The sequence below is a fragment of the Myotis myotis genome, unplaced genomic scaffold (assembly GCF_014108235.1).
Source record: "Myotis myotis isolate mMyoMyo1 unplaced genomic scaffold, mMyoMyo1.p scaffold_m19_p_12, whole genome shotgun sequence".
Taxonomy (NCBI): domain Eukaryota; kingdom Metazoa; phylum Chordata; class Mammalia; order Chiroptera; family Vespertilionidae; genus Myotis; species Myotis myotis.
The window spans coordinates 1,507,684-1,527,404 of record NW_023416316.1 but is presented as its reverse complement, the minus strand read 5'-3'; the positions used below and the strand labels follow the sequence as shown (position 1 = coordinate 1,527,404).

General features: G+C 53.3%; 2 protein-coding genes across 5 annotated transcripts in view; one reads left to right on the top strand and one right to left on the bottom strand.

Annotated features, from left to right (window-relative positions):
* Positions 1 to 728: 728 nt before the first annotated feature.
* Positions 729 to 16,077, bottom strand: TTF1 (transcription termination factor 1). 4 transcript variants are annotated; one of them, XM_036329264.1, is made up of 11 exons: positions 15,961 to 16,077; positions 13,013 to 13,974; positions 11,145 to 11,368; positions 9,529 to 9,714; positions 8,649 to 8,727; positions 7,847 to 7,977; positions 7,491 to 7,725; positions 5,674 to 5,763; positions 5,518 to 5,583; positions 3,450 to 3,535; positions 729 to 2,274 (listed from the first exon to the last, which is right to left on the bottom strand). In XM_036329264.1, exons 2-11 carry the CDS (start codon positions 13,954 to 13,956, stop codon positions 2,090 to 2,092), a joined length of 2,226 nt encoding a protein of 741 aa, XP_036185157.1. In that variant the 5' UTR covers positions 13,957 to 13,974; positions 15,961 to 16,077; the 3' UTR covers positions 729 to 2,089. The 4 variants fall into 4 exon arrangements, 3 of the variants coding, with proteins under 3 accessions (XP_036185157.1, XP_036185159.1, XP_036185158.1); XM_036329266.1 differs by having other exon boundaries at positions 13,013 to 13,963; positions 15,961 to 16,030; XM_036329265.1 differs by lacking the exon at positions 15,961 to 16,077 and adding an exon at positions 15,052 to 15,938.
* Positions 16,078 to 19,242: 3,165 nt separating this feature from the next.
* Positions 19,243 to 19,721, top strand: part of CFAP77 (cilia and flagella associated protein 77) — an 87,061-nt gene continuing 86,582 nt past the window's right edge. The window contains exon 1 of the mRNA XM_036331511.1: positions 19,243 to 19,510. Within this exon, the coding sequence (XP_036187404.1) occupies positions 19,322 to 19,510 (189 nt within the window). The 5' untranslated portion in view covers positions 19,243 to 19,321. The remainder of the gene's footprint in view (positions 19,511 to 19,721) is intronic.

The following is a 19,721-nucleotide window of genomic DNA, read 5'->3' as shown; positions in this document are numbered from 1 at the left end:
CTGTTTGGCTGTTTGGTCAATTTGCATATTATACTTTTATTACATAGGTTATTCCATTCTAGGAATAAACAGTTATTCACCAGGTTTCCTAGGGACATGTGCATGTTCTGTTTTGCGTGTGATAAAGGAGCCATTCCTGCACACCAGGCCCATATCTCGTTAGGCAGAGAAAGCAGGCACCAGGTCTGCCTGTCTGCGGCTGCGTCGCGAGTTCGCTGTGTGGACAACCCCAACTTTCAGGCAGAGGAGGGCCTGCGCGCGCCGCCTGTACGCGGGAGAAGGGGGTGCAGGCAGCGAACAGACATGAGGCGAGGGAAAGACCCTATCTCAGAGGAAACAAGACCAAGGAACAAATCCAAGTGTTGCCCAACAGTCCCGACCTGGCCTTATTTCAGCTCCCGGTCACGTGACACTTTTCAATAAGCATGCTTCTTAGCTACTGATCTTCACGCACAGACTTCGTTATGCAACGGAGGCCAGGACTCTGCAGTGGAGAGGAGGTTAAAAAGGGGGCGCTCTCCCTCCTTCCCCTGAGGGGGCATTTCCTAAATGCTGAGGGTCCCCACGAGACTTGCAACCAGGGAGTAGCAGGCAGGATCACAGAACAGGTACGTTCTTAGGGATCAGCTGTATTTCACTAGATTGTCCTCCAAAAGGAACATACAATTTCTATTCCCATCAGCATGGAGCCTGGTATGGTTGACAGAGAGGAGGACCAAAAGGCAAAATGCTTTCTAAAAAGGAAACACTCATTTGTTTCCCGAGCATTTATTGAGTGTGTATTATCTGCACCACACTGTGCGGGTGCTGGGGATCCGGGAGACCCAGGGCCCCTAAACCGCGTCGCTCATCTTCCTTCTCCAATGACGGCAGGTTTGGAGAAATGGGGAGCGTTACAGATGAATGAACCAACACACAGCATGATGTTACACAAGTGACATCAATGAGAACACCCAGGGCATAGGGGCTGCATCCTGGCATGGACAGCGACACCCCTGTGACAGGACACTGTCCACCCACATGCTCCTCCCTGTGCTCCATCATGTACACACGTGGCCAGAAGCCTGGCCAGTTGGGTCCTGCTCAGCTGCCATGGAGACACCTGTGAGACGTAAGGGCAGGGGAGGCAGGAGCGTTGTGTTCGGGAGACACACATCCTGCTGAGGCCGAGTGCCAGGAGCGGTGCAGCTGCCCGGGCTCCAGACCACCCATCAGGGGAGGAGCACGGGGTGCGCTGGGCCACAGGCCACGGCGACTTCCCCTCGGGGCTCATCGCTGGGTATTCGACCTCCCCGTTTGCTCCCCCATCCTGCTGCACAATTTTGTAGCCTAGACCCCGACAGGAAATCCTGTTTGAAACCTCGGGAGTGCTTTGCTTTCCTGGCTGCTGGGCTAGCCCGAGACTCCAGTAGGCACAAGTGTGCCCCACACCCACGTGGCACCTCCCACGTCTAGCAAAGCCAGTTTTCTGGAAGCAATGGAAGGGAGCGCTGGCTTCCCTGCAGCTGACACCACATGAACTCAGTGGCTGGCTCTGAGGGCATCAGACAGGAACATCTTTAAACCAGCACGCCCCCAGGAAGACGAGCTGGGCACCTGTGCCATGTGCATGACAACGGAAACCGGGCTGAGGCGACACACACCCACAACTTCCTTCTAACGCTGAGCTGCACTTCGCCGCCGAGAACACACGTAAACAAGCGAGGAGCAGAAGCCACGGCCAGGCACGCGGGCTGTCGACGTCTCTTTGCTGCTGCCGCACAGCCGAGTCCACACAGCGCATGCTTACAGGACGCGCCACCTCCGCTGCCCTGGGGGCTCGGGACACTGTGGATCCACAGGAACCAGAATTGTTTGCCATCGGACAGACGTGTTACATCAACTCACATGTTCCTCCTCCTTTTCACATTGAAACAATCGCGTCGGACAATGCCAGTCCATCCTCAATGCGCCACAGCAAGGGCGTCACTCTCACACCTCCCTGTGTGGCCACTGCGTCTGGATGCCAGCCCCCAGCACAGAGAGCAGCTACTGACACTCGTATGTACACACAGCCAAACCAGAAACCGGACGAGCAGAATGCCATCGCCTAGCTCTGCCCGCCTCCGCCGTCGTCGTCCTCGCTGTCGTCGTCGTCGCAGTGGAAGATGTCCCTGAACAGGAAGACACGGCGGGGCGCTGCGGGAGGGGGCACAGCGCCTCTCTTCTCCACCTTCTTCTTTAGCTTCTCTTTGAGCAAAGGCAGACTCGTCTCATAAAGGTGGTCTATAATCTCTAAAGAGAAAGGTTGAACTTTGATTTGTGCAAAGCCTCTTCCCAAGGTCAAGGGTCAGAGGGCGTTGCTGACACGCCTGCTCCATGCTGTTCTCATGTGCAAGACCCTGTTCTCACTGGTTTGCTTACATTCGCTCACTCACCCCTCTCAACACTCCTCGGAGGCAGGCACTGCTATTTCTCTCTCCCTCTCCCTCTTTTTTTATTTTTAAAGGGAATTGTTTCTTTTGTATTTTTTTTAAAATATATTTCTTTATTGATTTCAAAGAGGAAGAAGAGGAAGAGAGAGATAGAAACATCAATGATGAGAGAGAATCACTGATCAGCTGCCTCCTGCACGTCCCTACTGGGGATCGAGCCCACAACCCAGGTATGTGCCCTTGGCCGGAATCGAACGTGGGACCCTTCAGTCCACAGGCCGACACTCTATCCACTGAGCCAAACTGGCTAGGGCTGCTATTTGTTTCTCAAATGAGAGAACCCAGGCTCCTGAAACGTCATGAAACTTCCCCAACGTCATGGACTCAGTCAGGGCAAGGCTAGGGTTCAACCCAGGGAATGGCGTCTGCTGAACGCACGCGGTTCCTCACATCCCAGGCAGAGGAGCAACCGAGCCCGTGGTCTCCAGACACGGGGCTGGGGGGCCGCTTGAGACGCTCCTGCAAGCCTGACGGGAAATCCAGCCCCGAGCGCCTGGGATGGGCGTCCTGGATGTCTGGATGGGGCCGCTCTGTACACCCTAAACGAGCTCCTCACACGACTCTGGTGACCTGGGTCTGGGAACCACGTACCTATCCGCCCACAGACGGCTGCAAAGAAGGAAGCGGCATCTTACGTTTTTCCTAGAAGTGTATGTGCACGCATGTGGTGTGAGTGTGTGCACACGGTGTGAGTGTGTGCACGTGGTGTGTGTGCATGTGTGCACGTGATGACAACCCAGGAACCCTCGAGAGCATTCGCTGAGCGCTCGCGAAGCCCCGAGCACCCTGCTGACATGGACAGGGTCGCTATCTGACTCAGCCCTGCAGGAGGTCCTGTCGGTAGGGATGCTGACGCTAACTTTCTCCGTTTTACAGCAGGAGCTGAGGCTCTCAGAGGGAAGTGGCTGCCCAGGGGCACGCCCAGCACGCGGCACCACACACCGCCCTCAACACTCACACACTGCACGTACTGACCTGGGAAAGTCTTCCTCTGCCAGGAGGGCACACAGGTGGCTTTCAGCTTATAAAACTTAGCCTGAACGTAAGACGGAGGGACATCGCTTTAGGAAGGAAAGGTGAAAGGTCAGTGTCAGTCTAAAACCTGATCATTTCAGCTCTGAGAACTAACAGCACAGTGACTGAGGGGAGGCCCAGCTCTGAGCTTTCCTCCCCTTGAGCGTGAAGTCATCATGGCCACAACAGTGGTACAAGAAAGACACATGGGAAGCTACGGTCCCTGGTTAAACACACACAGAAGGAAAAAAGCAGCAGTACAGCAAGATGGGTTCTGTTTATCTGGAATAATCTAAGTGGTACCAGCTGGGAAGACAAAATGTAACATGAGCCGCACCTTGGACTTGGCCCTGCCCTCAGCACTTCCCACACAGCAACCAACAAGCCTCACAGCCACTCGACCAGGGAGCCACTGCTCTTCCTCCTCTTTTTAGAGACAGGGAAACTGAGGCATAGAGAAGTCCGAGATCTCACAGCTAATAAAGGGCAGGGGACACTTGGGTGATTTGACTCCAAACTCTGCCCTCTTCCCCATTACGCTTAGGGTACATACTGGTCACCACTGGGAGGCACAGGGCCCTGATTTTTATTTTGCGAGGCTAAAGGAAGCAGATGCTGATGATGTCTTGGTGACTCATACACTTGCACTTTATAGCAAGTAAGAACGAAACAACCAAATCTTAGTTTCTAAAGTGAAAAATCACTAACTTCACTTCCTGGACAATTTGCCTTAAACAATAAAAGTGTGACTTATTTGCTTCAATAATTAATCTAGCAGTTAAGATGGTTAGCGTGATAATTTTATCTGTTAAGTATGTAGAGGCAAACGATGATTGGGTCCCAGGTTCGATTCTGGTCAAGGGCATGGACTTGGTTGCAGCTTCCCGGGCCCTGGTGGGGTGTATGCAGGAGGCAACCAATCTATGTTTCTCTCTGTCTCTCCCTCTCCCTTCCACTCTCTCTAGAAATCGATATCCTTGGGTGAGGATTAACAACAACAACAAAATTTGATAATATGAAGGGTGGGCTTTGTGGACATAGCCCTCAGGATGGAAGTTGGTGGGGTGCAAGGCAGGGTCCCCTTCCTCTAAGCACCTGACACCATCCCCTCTCAGGGACCCACGATACTGAAGGGTGTGCCCACCCCTCAGGACAACTAGCAAAGGAAAGCGTTTGGAAGCATGGGCATGTCTCTGTGACTCCCAGTAGGGCCTGTCACTAAGACTCCAGTTCTCCCAGCTTAAAAAAAGGTGGATTTTTCTTTGGCCACATCCCAAGGTGTAAGAAACTACCCACCGAACCTGGTTAAACCCTTCCTGATTGACGGCAACGTCCCACCTGCAGCCATGCTCCTGAAAGTCAGCCAGGTTGCCGGGCTTTGCTCCTCTCCAGCTTCCAAACTGAAGGCCACACAATCCCTCAGCGCCCACTTCCAAAGCCCACAACACCTGCACCCCACCATTCTCAACAATTTGCTTTGCCCAGAGGGACTTGGTACACATTTCATTCACTCCTCTTAGGTGTCTTAGGTGGGGTGGAGTGGGAGATCTAAATACACATACACATAAAACAACTTGTAGGTAAAATCCACATGCAGCATGACTATTAAAATCTGATCGTCATTTCTTAAAGTCACCTCTTATATTTTAAGTAGCTTAATATTAAACAGACTAGAGGCTCAGTGTACAAATTCGTGCACTAGGGGGTGGGGGGAGTCCCCTCAGCCCGGACTGTGCCCTCTCACAGTCCGTGAGCCCTCGGGGGATGTCCAGGGAGCAGGCCTAAGCCAGCAGTTGGACATCCTTAGCGATGCCGCAGAGGTGTGAGAGGCTCCCGCCACTGCCGCTTTGAGCCCAGCTCGGGGCTTCTGGCTGAGCAGCGCTCCCTTTGTGGGAGCACACTGACCACCTGGGGGCAGCTCCTGCATTGAGCGTCTACCCCCTGGTGGTCAGTGCACATCATAGCGACCGGTTATTCCGCCTTTCAGTTGATTTGCATATTAGCCTTTTATTATATAGGATGGTCTTACCCTATGGTACCAGTAAGATCTTCCCAGTCTATTTCATTAGCATCTTCCACATTTATTTCATACAACCTATGAGAAAACATAAAAATTCAGTTTTCAAGCTCACTGCTGTTCTCGGTGCCAGGGCAGTGGTAGCGCAGCGCCGCTCCCGGCCCGTACCTCTCAATCAGGTTGATTTTGGCCTGGAGGGCGTTCACCCCGCGGTACACGTCCCGGCCATTCGTCATCCTCTTGGTGAGAATCTCCGTCCTGCATTCAAAGCAAGAGCAGTATAGTTCACTGTCAGGTGCAGTTCCACTCAAGTTCCCTGTCTTCTCATCTAAACCCCCTCCTCAGAACCACTCTCCAACTCCTGCCACGCCTCCCTGCCCACAACTGCCACCATCCACGTGTGTCAGAAAATTTCCATAATAAACAAGTTTAAAAGGGGGAAGCAGGCCTTTCAGCAGCTGCTAGAGGGCGCTGTGGCACCCGCTTTAGTTTAGTTGCTCATGAACAGACGGACATTACTCCTCTACTGTGAGCAGCTGCTGGAAAACCAACCGAGACAAATTTAGCAAAGTGATGAATGACCTGATGGTGCCTCGAAGGCCCAGAGCTAACGGCGAAGGGAAGGGCGAAGTTGCTAATGAGAGGAGCAACCCAATTTAAAATATTTAAAAAGTCCTTGTCTTGCACAGCACAACCTGTCACCATCTGATGGACATATCAGCATCCATTCCATTCAGCTCTTTGCTCAGGGAGAGAGGTGGTAATGGCACCATGCGCTTACTAACAGCCATCCACGTACACCGGTTTGAAATGTGTCTCTTGAGGGCATGTCAATGTTACAGGAAGTAAATGTATGTTCAGGCTACAAGTGCTTTTTCCTTCAAATTGAGAAGCAAAGCAAGTCTTGCATGTTATTTAATCACGTTGATTCTGAAGGTGGTCCCCCTTGTTTAACACCGATCGTCCACCCTCCAATGGAGGCTCATCCCCCATCCTTTTCTCAATCTAAAATGCTGGGTGGGAAGGGCTCTGGTTCCCCGTCTTACACTCTCCCCCCCCCAACATTATCTGTCCTTTGGAGTGTATTTCCCTGAGCGCAGTCCTCTGTTAAAATAACTCTGCCACGCAATGTAAGGTGCATAAGCAATAAACAGTATCGCCTAAGAGTTTACTTTTAGCATAAAACGCGCCTGCCCGGGGTTTCCTTCTCCTCTGACAGTCAGGACGCCTGAGCCGCCAGGCCCCGCTGGGGGGCGGGCTCGGAGACCCTCAGGGCAGGGAGAGCTGCACGAGGCAGAGCGCACAGAGCAACCAGGATGAGGATATACATCCCAGGTGACGAAGAAGTTCTAAGACGGAGAGTAGGACCCACTCTGGGTGAAGGTAGGTGAACCGCACAATTTAAAAGGCAGAGCTCTACTGAGCACTGTTTGTGATTTCTCTTCTGTTTAAAACGTCAGTTTTAGTTTTTTTCAAGCATTATGCTTATTTAGCTCTTTTTTAAATGTACCTTTACTGTTGAAAGTATTACAAATGTCCCCTTGTTTCCCCACTGACCCCCCTCACTCCTCCTGTCCCCTTATTTATTTTTAATGCTACAAACAGAAAACCACCTTGTTACTCAGGACTTAGAAAGGGAACTTAGAAAGGGGCAGACTGAAGAAATCAGAAGTCAAAGCATCAAACAGCAAGTGCCTGTGAGGAAGACGGACAGTGAACCGGGCCGGTCCAGCGCTGCCTTATACCAGATGCCGGCACTGAGGGGCTGCAGCAGCGAACAAGGGACAGCAACTCTCAACATGGAAGGCTTTCCACCTGGTGCTGCCATGTATTCTTATAACCTCACCTATCCACCCAGCCTCTGGGAATTGTGTGTGTGTGTGTGTGTGTGTGTGTGTGTGTGTGTGGAGGGAGAGAGAGAGAGAGAGAGAGAGAGAGCGCGAGCATGTCTGGTTGCAATTTGCATAAGAAGCCTTAAAACTTACCACTTACTTTTACACTGCATCCAATTTCTGGTTTCGACTTTAGCTTCGACTTCTACCCAAGATATGCCCTTGTAGAGTTTTTCCCGAACAATCGACAGGCAGCCTTCGGGGTTTTCTTGGAGTCTAGAATCTACCTCTTCTAAGTCCTGGGGAGACATTGTCTTTAGAATCACTTCTTCAACGGCTTTGATTAGTCTCTGGGTTTCCGTCTTACTCCAAGCACCATGGTTTCTTTCTATAGATAAATATTAAAAAAAAAAAAAAGTCAATGCTCTCTCAGACGGCCGCCCGTCTTCCTGCGCGCCGGCCCCTCCGCTCCCCGGGCGAGCTCACCAGGCGGCAGAGCCCACACTCACCGCAGCTGATCTGGGAGAACTTCAGGGCGACGGAGAGGCTGCTTCGAGCCACCAAACCCCCGATCTTCCTCCAGTCGTTGCCATGGAGGGAATGGTACATCTTTAACTTCTCCGCATCCCTTTCGCTGTACCTACGACAAAGGGAACATGTCACAATTTTATTTTCATTTTAAAATTTACTCTGTAGTTAGGCGCAATTCACACAACATCACATCTACCTCCACCTTCCAATATCTACTGCGACCCAAGAACGGGGCCAGGTGCTCAGGGAGCGCTGCACTGAGGAGGAACGTCGGGGTTCACAAGGAGCTTACAGTGAGCAAAGCCGAGATCCAGAGCAGCAGTGAGGCAGAGCACAGCGAGTGTGGGAATGAGAGTGCAAAGAAAAAGCGGAGGCCTGGCTAGTGTGGTTCAGTGGTTGAACATCGACCTGTGAACCAGGAGGTCATGGTATGATCCCCGGTCAGGGTGTTGTGGGCTTGATCCCCAGTAGGTGGCGTGCAGGAGGCAGCCAATCAATGATTCTCATTATTGATGTTTCTACCTCTCTCTACTTCTCCCTTCCTCTCTGAAATCAATAAAAACAATTTAAAAAAAAAAAAAAAAAAAAAAAAAGAAAGAAAAAGCAGAAGATATAGAGGGGAGACCATACAGGTTCGAGTTGGAAATGGAAACGAAGACAGCATCTGACTGCAGGTGCACGCCTGCTTTCACACAGATCTGCAGGCCTGACTTCTGACCTGGTGTGAGTGTCAGAAAGACCAGAGAGACGTTCTGTGTCCAGCCGCCGACGCCGTCTTACCTGCCTTTGTAGTTATTGACGTCAAACATCTTCTTCGCTCGGTAGTACACGAGTTTCCAGGGCCGGGCGATGCCCTTCCCTACGTCAGAGGAAGATGGTCAGCAGGCTCACGGTGTGGCATGAGGCGGTCACAGTGGTACAGGGGCCCCGAATAGGCCTTTCACCACTAACTATCCTAGACCTGGGCAAGGCTGGGATGCCGGGGCCTGCGGGAAGCTGTCCTGGGAAGCGGATGTACACAATCCCCCGTTGCCTTGGAGATCTCCGAAAACTGGACACTTTGTATGTGGCTCCAGCTCTGGTCTCCCCAACGCTCGGAAAAGACCCTCACAAGGCCAAGTAATGCTAACATAATGTGAATCAGCGGGAGGCTAGTGGGGGACACCTGCCAACGGTTCTCCACAAGAACTCTCCGAACGAATAAGCCTGCCTCGCTCCGTGCAGATGCAACTGCCCTCCACAGGGCTCGCGCGGCCGTGTTCCTGGGCACATCCCAGCAAAACCCTCAGAAATTAGCTTCTTTAAATTTGAGAGAGGTTTTCAGGCCAATGCTTATGGCTTCACAGCCTTGATCTCCAAGCGTCACCTCCAGGAGGGGTCCCGGCTGCACTTAGAATGCTCAGGAGACCCTGCTGCCTACAGGAGGTGCTGGTGCAGCAAAGGCAATACGCCGCGAAGAACAGGAAGAGAAGCCCTAACAGTAATTATTACCCGGTAGGAAAGCTAGAAGTTACCAGTTCATTCTCCCTAGAATCTGTGAGGCTCTGTGCCCAGGAGGCACGAGCACATTCCTGACCCCAACAGGCTGCGCTGAGTGCTCCCAGGGGCCACCGCACACCGTGGGAGGCCGAGGGCGGGCAGGGCGAGCACCTGAACTCACCGATGTGCAACCGAAACGCGTACTTCCTCTTTAGGTTGGTGATGGCGGCTTTCTCCTCCGGGTACCTGTCCGTGTACAGCAGCTTGTCCGCGTTCTCGATTCCTGTCAGGGACAGAAATTCCTGCACGTTTTTCTCTAACTGCTGATTTTCCTTCGCAGAAAACTTGCCAAATTTAATGGCGACACCTAGGAGTTGAGGTGGGAGAAAAAGTAGATGTGGTCAATAATGAACAAGAGCAAACCTCGCAGGTGCTCAACAGGGACCCGCCACCCGTCCCCACATGAGCCCGCCCCGCCCCCGCGCCCGCCCCCGCCCCCGCCCGGCTGGAGCGCTGGAGCTGGGCCTCACTCTGCTCCCGAGGTCTCCCTGGTCATCCCACTCCCAGGGCCTTCCTGACTCGTCCACTGCCTATTCTTTTTTTATATTCAAAAGTGCACAGACAGTCATTAAACATTCAGAGTACAGAAATGGACGTTCAGAAAACACCCCTTCACTCTCCCCTGCCCCTGCTCCCCACGGCTGCGTGAGCCGGTGGTTCTCTGTGCACACGCATCAGGGAGGGACACACGCCCCCGGCATTCTCCTCCTCCTCATTACTCTAGCTCTCAGCTTCCTTACGCGTTAACTGCGTTATATTCAGTGTGTTTCTATTCTTAGACTTGTTTTTAAAATATTTCATAAAATACTCAAAAATTTCAGCACAGAATCTATAATAAAAGTGTAATATGCCAATTAGACCAGACATCCTTCCAGACGACCTACTGGACGAAGCCAGGGCTGTGAGGGAAGCCTGGGTCCCGGGTGCCAGTGGGAAGCTGGTGCCGGCAGCCAGGGGAAGGAAGGCCGACTCTTGCACGAATTTCGTGCATCGGGCCTCTGGTACGCAAATAAAAGGGATCATTCTATAGACACTGCTCTATAAATTATGTTTTTCTCACTTAATTTATCCACGCGATTGTGTCCATAAGGCCCCCCTCTTCCTCACTGGCCAGCGGTACTGGCCTCACAGCAGGCACTCGGTAAACACGGCTCATTTTAGCACTGGCCTTACATCTGCACTTTATTCTTAAATCCAGGTGGCTTCCTGGAGGCGCTGGTAACACAGAGATCAAGAAGAGCAAGCCCGCTTGTCTGGCACCAGCCCACTCCCCCAGCTCACCCTCAAGTTAGTATCTCAGGGAAAGAAATGACACCTCCTGGAAGCTGATGAGCTAGTGTTCTTTCACTTCCGTATCCTTCCCAGGCCACAACCAGTTAGGCTCCTCCTCCTCCTCCTCCCCTTCCTTCAGGATTGACCTGGTCTGGGGGTGACAGACCAGTCCTCCTTGCCTCCCTGGCCGGCTAGGCAAAGGGGAAACCTGTGCACTTCGCTGGTTTCACTTCACAGCTCAGACAACAATTCTGGGTGAATGATGTACTACCAAGCACACTTGAAACCTATATAATTTTCTTTATCAAGGTGACCCTGACAAACTCAATTTAAAAAAGCAATTCTGGATGGAGATACAGCTGCCGTAGCTGGAGGAGGTCATGGTGACTCTGTAAACCTGAGCTGCTCACAGAAGCCGCTAGGGGGGCTCTGGACGTTCGGCAGCACTGAGGTGCCACAGCTCACCCTGCGCCTTGAACTCCTGGAACCGGCCCAAGTCATCCCGGTACATGCGCTTAATCGTGGTGGCGGCCCTCGCCCCGATGCCGGGGATGAACTCCCGGAGCTGCCTCACGGCGGAGGCCAGGTCCACGTCTGCATCGTCCGCGTCTCCCAAGTCTTCGGACAGAGACCGCACTTCGGCATCTCGGGCCGAATCCAAATTGCTTTCTTCGTCAGGAGGTTCTAACCTAAGAGGGAAATTGGATTGATTAGCATTGAGACATCACTTAGCTTTTACTTTTCTTTTTTAAATGCTTTTGATTTTTACAGAGAGAAGGGAGAGGTATAGAGAGACAGAAACACCGATGAGAGGGGGACATCATCCACCTGCTGCCTCCTGCACACCCCCTACTGGGCATCGAGCCTGCAACGCGGGCACGTGCCCTGACTGGGAATCGAACCAGCAACCTCCTGATTCCTGGGTTGATGCTCAACTGCTGAGCCACACCGGCTGGGCTCTAGTTTTTAAATTCTTTTCCTGAAATGACTCACTTGGACAAGAGGTGGTTCGGTGGGGGGTGTCCGGGCTCTCGGGGTAACTGCTCACTTGGATTCATCCCTGAGGGGCCTCCGAGGCAGACGTGGCACCCGAAGCCGTTTCCACCAGAGATTACTTCTTAGAGTCCTGTTTCCCAATTACTGTTGTTTTATTTACTTCCTAACAGGCTAGGCCCTGCTCTACCCCCACGGACACCCGAGATGCCTCTCCCCAACCCTTGCAATGTTAAGTTTTATAATAATGGTTGTTAGTTCAATGATCCAGGGTCTCCATGGTTAGTTATTTTTGCTGTGGTCAGTAATGTGGTCACATTTCCCCTTTGCTTGGTTTTTTATGTATCGATCACTAACTAATTCATCCCCAAACTCTCTGCCAGATGTTCAAATCTCCTTTTCATATGTTCAACTGTATCAACTAACTACTCAGACAGGAAACTGGGAGCAAATGGTGTGCATTTGTCTAAGGGTCAACAGTCTTCAAAGGGCACACGGCCCAATATAAGTTAAGAACCACAGTCCTAGTCCAGCTGGTGTGGCTCAGTGATTGAGCGTCCACCCCTGAACCAAGAGGTAACTGGTTTGATTCCCAGTCAGGGCACAGGCCCGGGTGGCGGGCTCAGTCCCCAGTAGGGGGCGTGCAAGAGGCAGCTGAATGATGTTTCTCATCAATGTTTCTAACTCTCTGTCCCTCTCCCTTCCTCTCTCTCTCTCTCTAAAAGCAATAAAAACATATTTAAAAAAGAAAAAGAACCATAGTCCTGGCGCATTGCTGCCTCGTTATCAGCACCACCGAGGTGGGCTCTCCCATGTCACCGTGGTGGAGCTGGTGAAGCCAGGACAGCCTAACAAATGTAAGAAAGCCACTGAGTAAAAACTGGGGGCTGGGGGAATCTGCCCCAAGTCCCAGACACGGAGCAACAAAGTGGGTAAAAGAAAGAAAAATCCCTGCTTTTATTCATTTGACACTACCCTCAAATGATAATTATATAACCAGTATTAACATTTCTTTTCTTAGACCCTAATTCAAGTTTTTCCCTGCCCGGTAACATTATGGGTCATCTCTTCCTTTCCTCTATCTACGTGCAAACAAAGGTGATTTGGGGCTGTCAATGCGTTAGAGTTAGTTACAGAATTTCAGGCTGGAATAGTTCCCAGCGCAATCTAATCTAACTGACTGTTCGTTACATGTGAAGGAAGGAAGCTACCTGTGAGTCACACGGCTGAGCAGCACGTGTCCTGCCTCTAGGAGCCCTGGCATTCATGTGGACGTGCTAACAGGGGCCCCGGACCCAGGAGAGGATGGGCACCCTCGGAAGGCACAGTGGCCGCGTTACCTCGGCGCCTCCTCCGAACACGCCTGGTCTTCCTCCTCTCGGGGCCGGGGGGTCGCACTCTCCTCAATGGAGGAAGCATTACCTCCCAGGGAGTCAAGCAGCGGGTCCTCCAAGCTGGTGGGGAGGCCCGAGAGAGCACTTTCAACAGGAGCCCTCCGCCTCCTTTTCTTGGCCCTTTTCTTCAATCTGCAGGGCTCCCTCCTGCCTTCTGCAGTCCCCAGGCCATGGACCACCTGTGCCCCCTCGGAATTCACGGCCTCGGGACTCTCACATCCCTGGTGATGTGAAATCTTCCTCTTTCTTTTCTCAGGCTTCTTTTCGTGGGCGGCGCCTGGCAGCTGTGTGACGGGGCCTCCCAGGCCCGCAGAAAGCGGGGACTCCGGCTGGGGCAGGACGCTGGCGCCCGGGCCTGGCCCCCCCAGCGCAGCATCGCAGGACGCAGCTTCCCGCCGACGCTTCTTTTTCTTTTTCTCCCTAACTTTCCTGCGCGGCTCTTCCCGTCGCTTAGTAACTGCAGGCGACTCGCCTGCTTCGGGCTCTCTGGGCGACTCCTGTTCCCTGCTCATGTCAATATAAACGATGTCAACATCCCGTCTAAAATTCTTGGGCATGTTCTCGATGTTTTCTTTATCCACCATGACGTACACGCCTGTTCCGTCCTGTATCCCCAAAGCACTCTTCTTTCTCCTCTTTTTGGCTGGAGAAGGGGCCCGTGCAGCCTCCTCGCAGAGTTCCGATGTTTCCAAAGGAGACGAGGCGAGGCGCTGGTGGTCCTGCCTCTTTTTCTTCTTCTTCGTTTTGTGCGAGTGTTCGCTTGCCAGGGGGGCGTCTCTGAAACTTCCGTGGGCATGCATCCGACGTCTTTCCTTATCTACAGAGTACTTTTTCTTTTTCTTGTCAAAAACCGGAGTGTGGATGTCCAATCCGCTCAATTCACCTTCCATTTTACTCCTAGAGGGAAACTTGACAACAGTGGCTTATTTGCAAAGCATCTTAAACATTTCTCAGGAGAAAAAAAACCATCACAGAAAATGAAATTGTACGGCAAGTGACAAGCTGGAATCATGACTATCCATTGCATGCTATTCTACACGCTCAGGAGGCTCACGGTACCCCCTTCTGCCTGCTCCCACTGCCGCACGGCCAGGCCCTGCTCCCCACAGCGTCACCTTTTACCTCTCCTTCCTACTCTGTGCTCCAGCCTCACATGCCCTTTCCTCGTCCCGCAAACCCGCCACCATCTCCCCTTGGCTCAAAGTCTGATAGCACCCGGTTCCCTGTGTCTGGAACATTCTCCGCAGCCTCCCCGGCCCCTACCTCCTTCCATCCCCAGAGCTCGCCTAGAATATCACTGCTTCAGTTAAGCTTTCCCTGGTCAAAAGGATACACATTATGATATCACATATATTGAGTCTAAAATCCACAAACGGTTTTATGTATCTTTTCTCAATGCATACATATGCAATAAAACTGTAAACACAGGTATGGGGGTTGCAATTGGCAAATTCAGGGATCTGGGACAAGTACAGAGCCAGTTTCACTTATGGCTGTAATCTTTTATTTCTTAACTAGAGGCTCGGTGCACGAAATTTGTGCACTTGGGGGGGGTGTGCCTCAACCTGGCCTGTGTCCTCTTGCAGTCCTAGAGCCCTCAGGGGATGTCCAACTGCAGGCTTAGGCCCACTCCCTGGGGAGCGGGCCTAAGCCTGCAGTTGGACATCCTTAGCGCTGCTGCAGAGGCAGGAGAGGTTCCCGCTACCGCCACTGCACTTGCCAGCGGCACTCCCCCCGTGGGAGCGCACTGAGCACAAGGGGGCAGCTCCTGTGTTGAGTGTCTGCCCCCTGGTGGTCAGTGCGCGTCATAGCGACCGGTAGCTCTGCTGTTTGGTCGATTTGTGTATTAGCCTTTTATTATATAGGAGGATTGGAGTTGGAAGGAGAGGTAAAAGGATGCACCCATCCTCTCACCCTGAAGTCCATCTCTTTCCTCCCCTCACAGCAGCATCTCTTGAGAGAAACTGCTCTCTCCGTTTCCTCACCTGCCATCCACTTCTCAGCGCACATCTTTGTCGCTTCCACCCTCCTACTCCTGAGCTTGCTCGGGTAAGAGGGCCAGGACCCTGAGCCCTACACTCCACAGGCGCCTTCCTGGCCCATCTTCCAGGCCTCTTCCGAACAATGCACAGAGCAGGTGACGCCACTGAACATTCTTCTACTTTCCACCCGTTTCTTTCTTTCGTGTAAATACCCAAGTTTCTCCTTCTGGTTGCTTGAGTTCAACACAACCTTTTAAATAATAGTCCCTTCCAGCTAGAACCACGTTAAGGTTTCCCGTTATTCTTAAGATCAAGTCCCCAAACTTTCCAGACCTGCCACGTCCTTCAGGATCTAGGCCAGGCCGACCCGCCCACCTCTCCAGCTCTCTCCCTCCCTTCCTTCCCGTTCATCCGCGGGCTTTGCAAAGGCGGCTCCTTCTCCCAGGAGTGCGCTTCCTCCGCCTTCCCTGCTGAGCTAAGACGCGACTAAAGTCTGCCAGTCACTCAGGAGGGCCTCTCAGCGCTTCACCCGGTCCCGGTCCCGGTCCCGCAGTGCTTCCCAACAACCCAGCGGCTTCCCCAGCGCCCTTGGCGCCAGCGCTCGATGCCTCCGGAACGAACGGACTCGCGTTCATCTCCGCTTCTGCGAGCCCCCGGCCCCGACCCCCCGCCGCCGCGCAGGGCTCTGGGCGGGGCGCGCCGGGCAGGAAGGGGAGCTGCCCCGAGGGCACTCGGCCCCCTTTGCGCACAGACCCCAGGGTTCCCGCGCGAAGGGGCCCGCAGCGGCCGCGGAGAAACGGGCGCCACGCGCACCCCGGGGGCCCGGCCGCGGGCGCCTCCCCGACCAACGACCACCGCCGCTCGGTGTCTACACGCACGCCTAAAAAACGCGGAACAAAATCCGCTTCCTACCTGCAGTCCGAGAGCGCCGCCGCGTTTCTTCTGACCCGGAAGTGCTGCTGCTGTGGAAGCGGAAGTGGACCGCGTCACTTCCGGTCCGCTAGGCACCCCGCTGCCACGCTGACTTGCTGGCAGCTGGACTGGCACTGGGACGGAGGCGTGGTTTCTGCCCGTTTTGTTCCTGGGGGGGGGGGGGGCTGGGGGGGAGGGGTAGGCTAGAGCGGGATCCTGAAACTGAGAAAGTGGGACCGCATTCTCCACGGGCTAGCTCACGCCTGCATCCCATTTAGTAATGATTTCTGCGTGAAGATGGTGAGGGTCCTAACCTGAGGGAGACAGATAAACACATCAACCAAGACAGCTTCACGGTGCCCTGGAAGGAACATGAGCAGTGACGCGGCGGAGCGGGGACAGGGCGTGCTGCTGAGATGGGAGGGAAGGCTCTGAATGAAAAGGGCGAGCACAGCTCTCGATGGGAGATCGCCCCAGGCTGGAGGCAAACACCAAGGCCCGGAACCTGGTTGCGGGAGGAGCTGAGTGGAGGCCCGGCAGCTGGGCCACAGTGAGTGGAGGGGAGAGTGGTATGAGGTCAGCTGTAGGCAGGGGCGGGCTGGGGCGGGGTCTGCTGCACGGCCAGCTTAGATGAGGCAGAAAGAGCCTTCCAGACCTATCCCAGTCCTCCCATTTCAACTGAGTCCCCAAGAAACTTAGCTGGGATGAAAAGTAACGCTTTACCCAGACTAGCAAGTTCACCACTACATACGCACCACCAAAGTTTTAGCCTTATTGCATAGTGAACAGAACCACGTGGGCACCTGTTTTCTCGTTCAATCCTGTGTTATCTTCGTTAGGTATCACTGGCCTCACCTTGCGGGTGAGAAACTAGGGCTTTAGTGTAACTTGTCCAAGAGGACTTACGTGGCTCCTCTCCTGCCTCTCATGGCACCACCTGACCTCAGTGTGAGCTGCCAAGCAGCTTTGATGGGGAAATGCACAGCCTGCATTTCTGTGAAAGTCGGGAAGTGAAGCAGCCTGGAGAAACCCCAGCACACATCACACCCACCCACATGTCGACACCCCAGGGCTGCTCCCGGCCCTGGATGAGCAGTGGAAGCCTGTCTGCTCTGGAAATAATGCTGGTGGTGTCCGCTGTTGGCATGTAAGCCGTGAAGTGCAGGTCCGTGGTGAACTGCTTACCCTGAGCCTCGTGGATATTTGAGCAGTTAACGGTGATAATGGTGGGGACAAACCCACTAAAGGTTGGAACTAGAAGACAAACTAGAGAGCCTCCAGGTCAGTGTCCCCAAAACACTGCACCAGTCGCCCGGGCGGCTAGGAGACCGTGCAGATCCCACTTTGCATGTGGGCTGCATACGAGGCACCATTACGGTATCACAATAAAGTCCTGATAATGACATTAGCGTTACGTATGAGAACCTCTTTGTTCTTGGCAGATACATGCTGAAGTGTTTTGGGTCAAATATAACACTGTCTGCAGATATTTTCAAAATAATTCAGTGTGTGTGTGTGTGTGTGTGTGTGTGTGTGTGTGAGACACACAGTGAGAGACACAGTGAGACACAGTGAGACACACAGTGAGACACACAGTGAGACACACAGTGAGACACAGTGAGACACAGTGAGACACACAGTGAGACACACAGTGAGACACAGTGAGACACACAGTGAGACACACAGTGAGACACAGTGAGACACACAGTGAGACACACAGTGAGACACAGTGAGACACACAGTGAGACACACAGTGAGACACACAGTGAGACACACAGTGAGACACAGTGAGACACACAGTGAGACACACAGTGAGACACAGTGAGACACACAGTGAGACACAACACAGTGAGACACACAGTGAGACACACAGTGAGACACAGTGAGACACAGTGAGACACACAGTGAGACACACAGTGAGACACAGAGAGACACACAGTGAGACACACAGTGAGACACAGTGAGACACAGAGAGACACACAGTGAGACACAGTGAGACACACAGTGAGACACACAGTGAGACACACAGTGAGACACACAGTGAGACACAGTGAGACACACAGTGAGACACAGTGAGACACACAGTGAGACACACAGTGAGACACACAGTGAGACACAGTGAGACACACAGTGAGACACACAGTGAGACACACAGTGAGACACAGTGAGACACAGTGAGACACACAGTGAGACACACAGTGAGACACACAGAGAGACACAGAGAGACACACAGTGAGACACACAGTGAGACACACAGTGAGACACAGTGAGACACACAGTGAGACACACAGTGAGACACACTGTGAGACACAGTGAGACACACAGTGAGACACAGTGAGACACACAGTGAGACACACAGTGAGACACACAGTGAGACACAGTGAGACACACAGTGAGACACAGTGAGACACACAGTGAGACACAGTGAGACAGTAAATGTAAATACTAAGGGCTGGTGAATCCAGGTGGAATCTGCATGGGTTTTCATTGTACTCTTCTTCCAACTTTTCTGCAGCTTTGAGCCTTTTCCGGAGGCGGGGGGGGGGGGGGGGGGGGCGGGACCGAAGGAAGGGAGGAGGTATTTTAAAATGCAGATTCCCAGGTCCCATTTCCAGATATTCTGGCTCAGTGAGTCTCTTTTCAACTTCCCTTCGTTCTGTTGCACAACGTTGGGTACCACTGGTCTCATTTAACTCTAGACTTTCCTCCCTACCTTCTTCACAGAAGATAAACACTGAGGACCCTAGAGGTCGACTAGTTTGAGGTCAGCCAGTGGATTAGCAGGAACATCAGGCCTGGAGTGAGGATGCCTGGCTCACCCTGAAACACTGAGTGAAACATGTGGGCTCTATCCCGTGTGTGTGGTGAGAGACTGACTTGGGAAACTAAATGGCCCTCTAGAGCCTGTCACTTTTTAACACCAGTGGTCATTATTCTTGGGGTTTTCTCACGTCTATTTAAGAAAAAAAATCTGAAAACGTCCACTTTGATGGCCGCCAATAGTTTCCTGAAACAAACAAGGTCCACGTAGAACCGTTGGCGTCCCGTCGTCATGGAGACAGGCCATTCCATTCTTCCCTAAGGGGTGCTCTTGACTTTCTCTCCTTCCCGGATCCGCAGCACGGCTCCCAGAAGGTGCTCCGAGGAACCAGAGGGACCTATAAGGGCCGTTAGGTCTCCTTGAAACGAGGGGGCTTCCGAGGGAGGTGCACCCCGCTCCGGAGGGAGCCCGGAGTCTGGGGCCCACCCCGCGGTCCAAGTGGTAGGGTCCAAGTGGTGGGCTCCCCGGAGCTCCGCTCTGGGCCCCAAGCTGGGAAGGGCAGCGGGTCCAGCCCCGGGTCGACTCCCCGCGACCCCCAGGATGCCAGAGGCCAAGAGCTCCCGCCAGGACCCCCTGCGATGGACGAAGAAGCCGGTGCGCCGCTCGGTCAGCCAGATCTGCCCGCCCCCGCGGCGGCCCCTGACCGTGGCCGACATCCGGCCGGGCATGGAGAACGAGAGGCTGGGGGTCGTGCGGGATTCCATGTTTCAGAACCCGCTCATCGTCAAGGTGAGAGCCCTTTCGAGCTCGCCCCTCGCTGAGCGCCCATTCGTCCGGGGGTGCCCGCGACCAGCCCTGGCCCCACGGCCCGGGTCCCAGCGCAGCGCTGGGAGCTCCCGCTCTGGTCCAGGCAGACCCGGACCCCCATGCGGTCACAGGTGGCATCGTCTCTGGCCTCAGCTTCCTCATCCTCAAAGTGGGGTGATAAGGGCGCTCATTA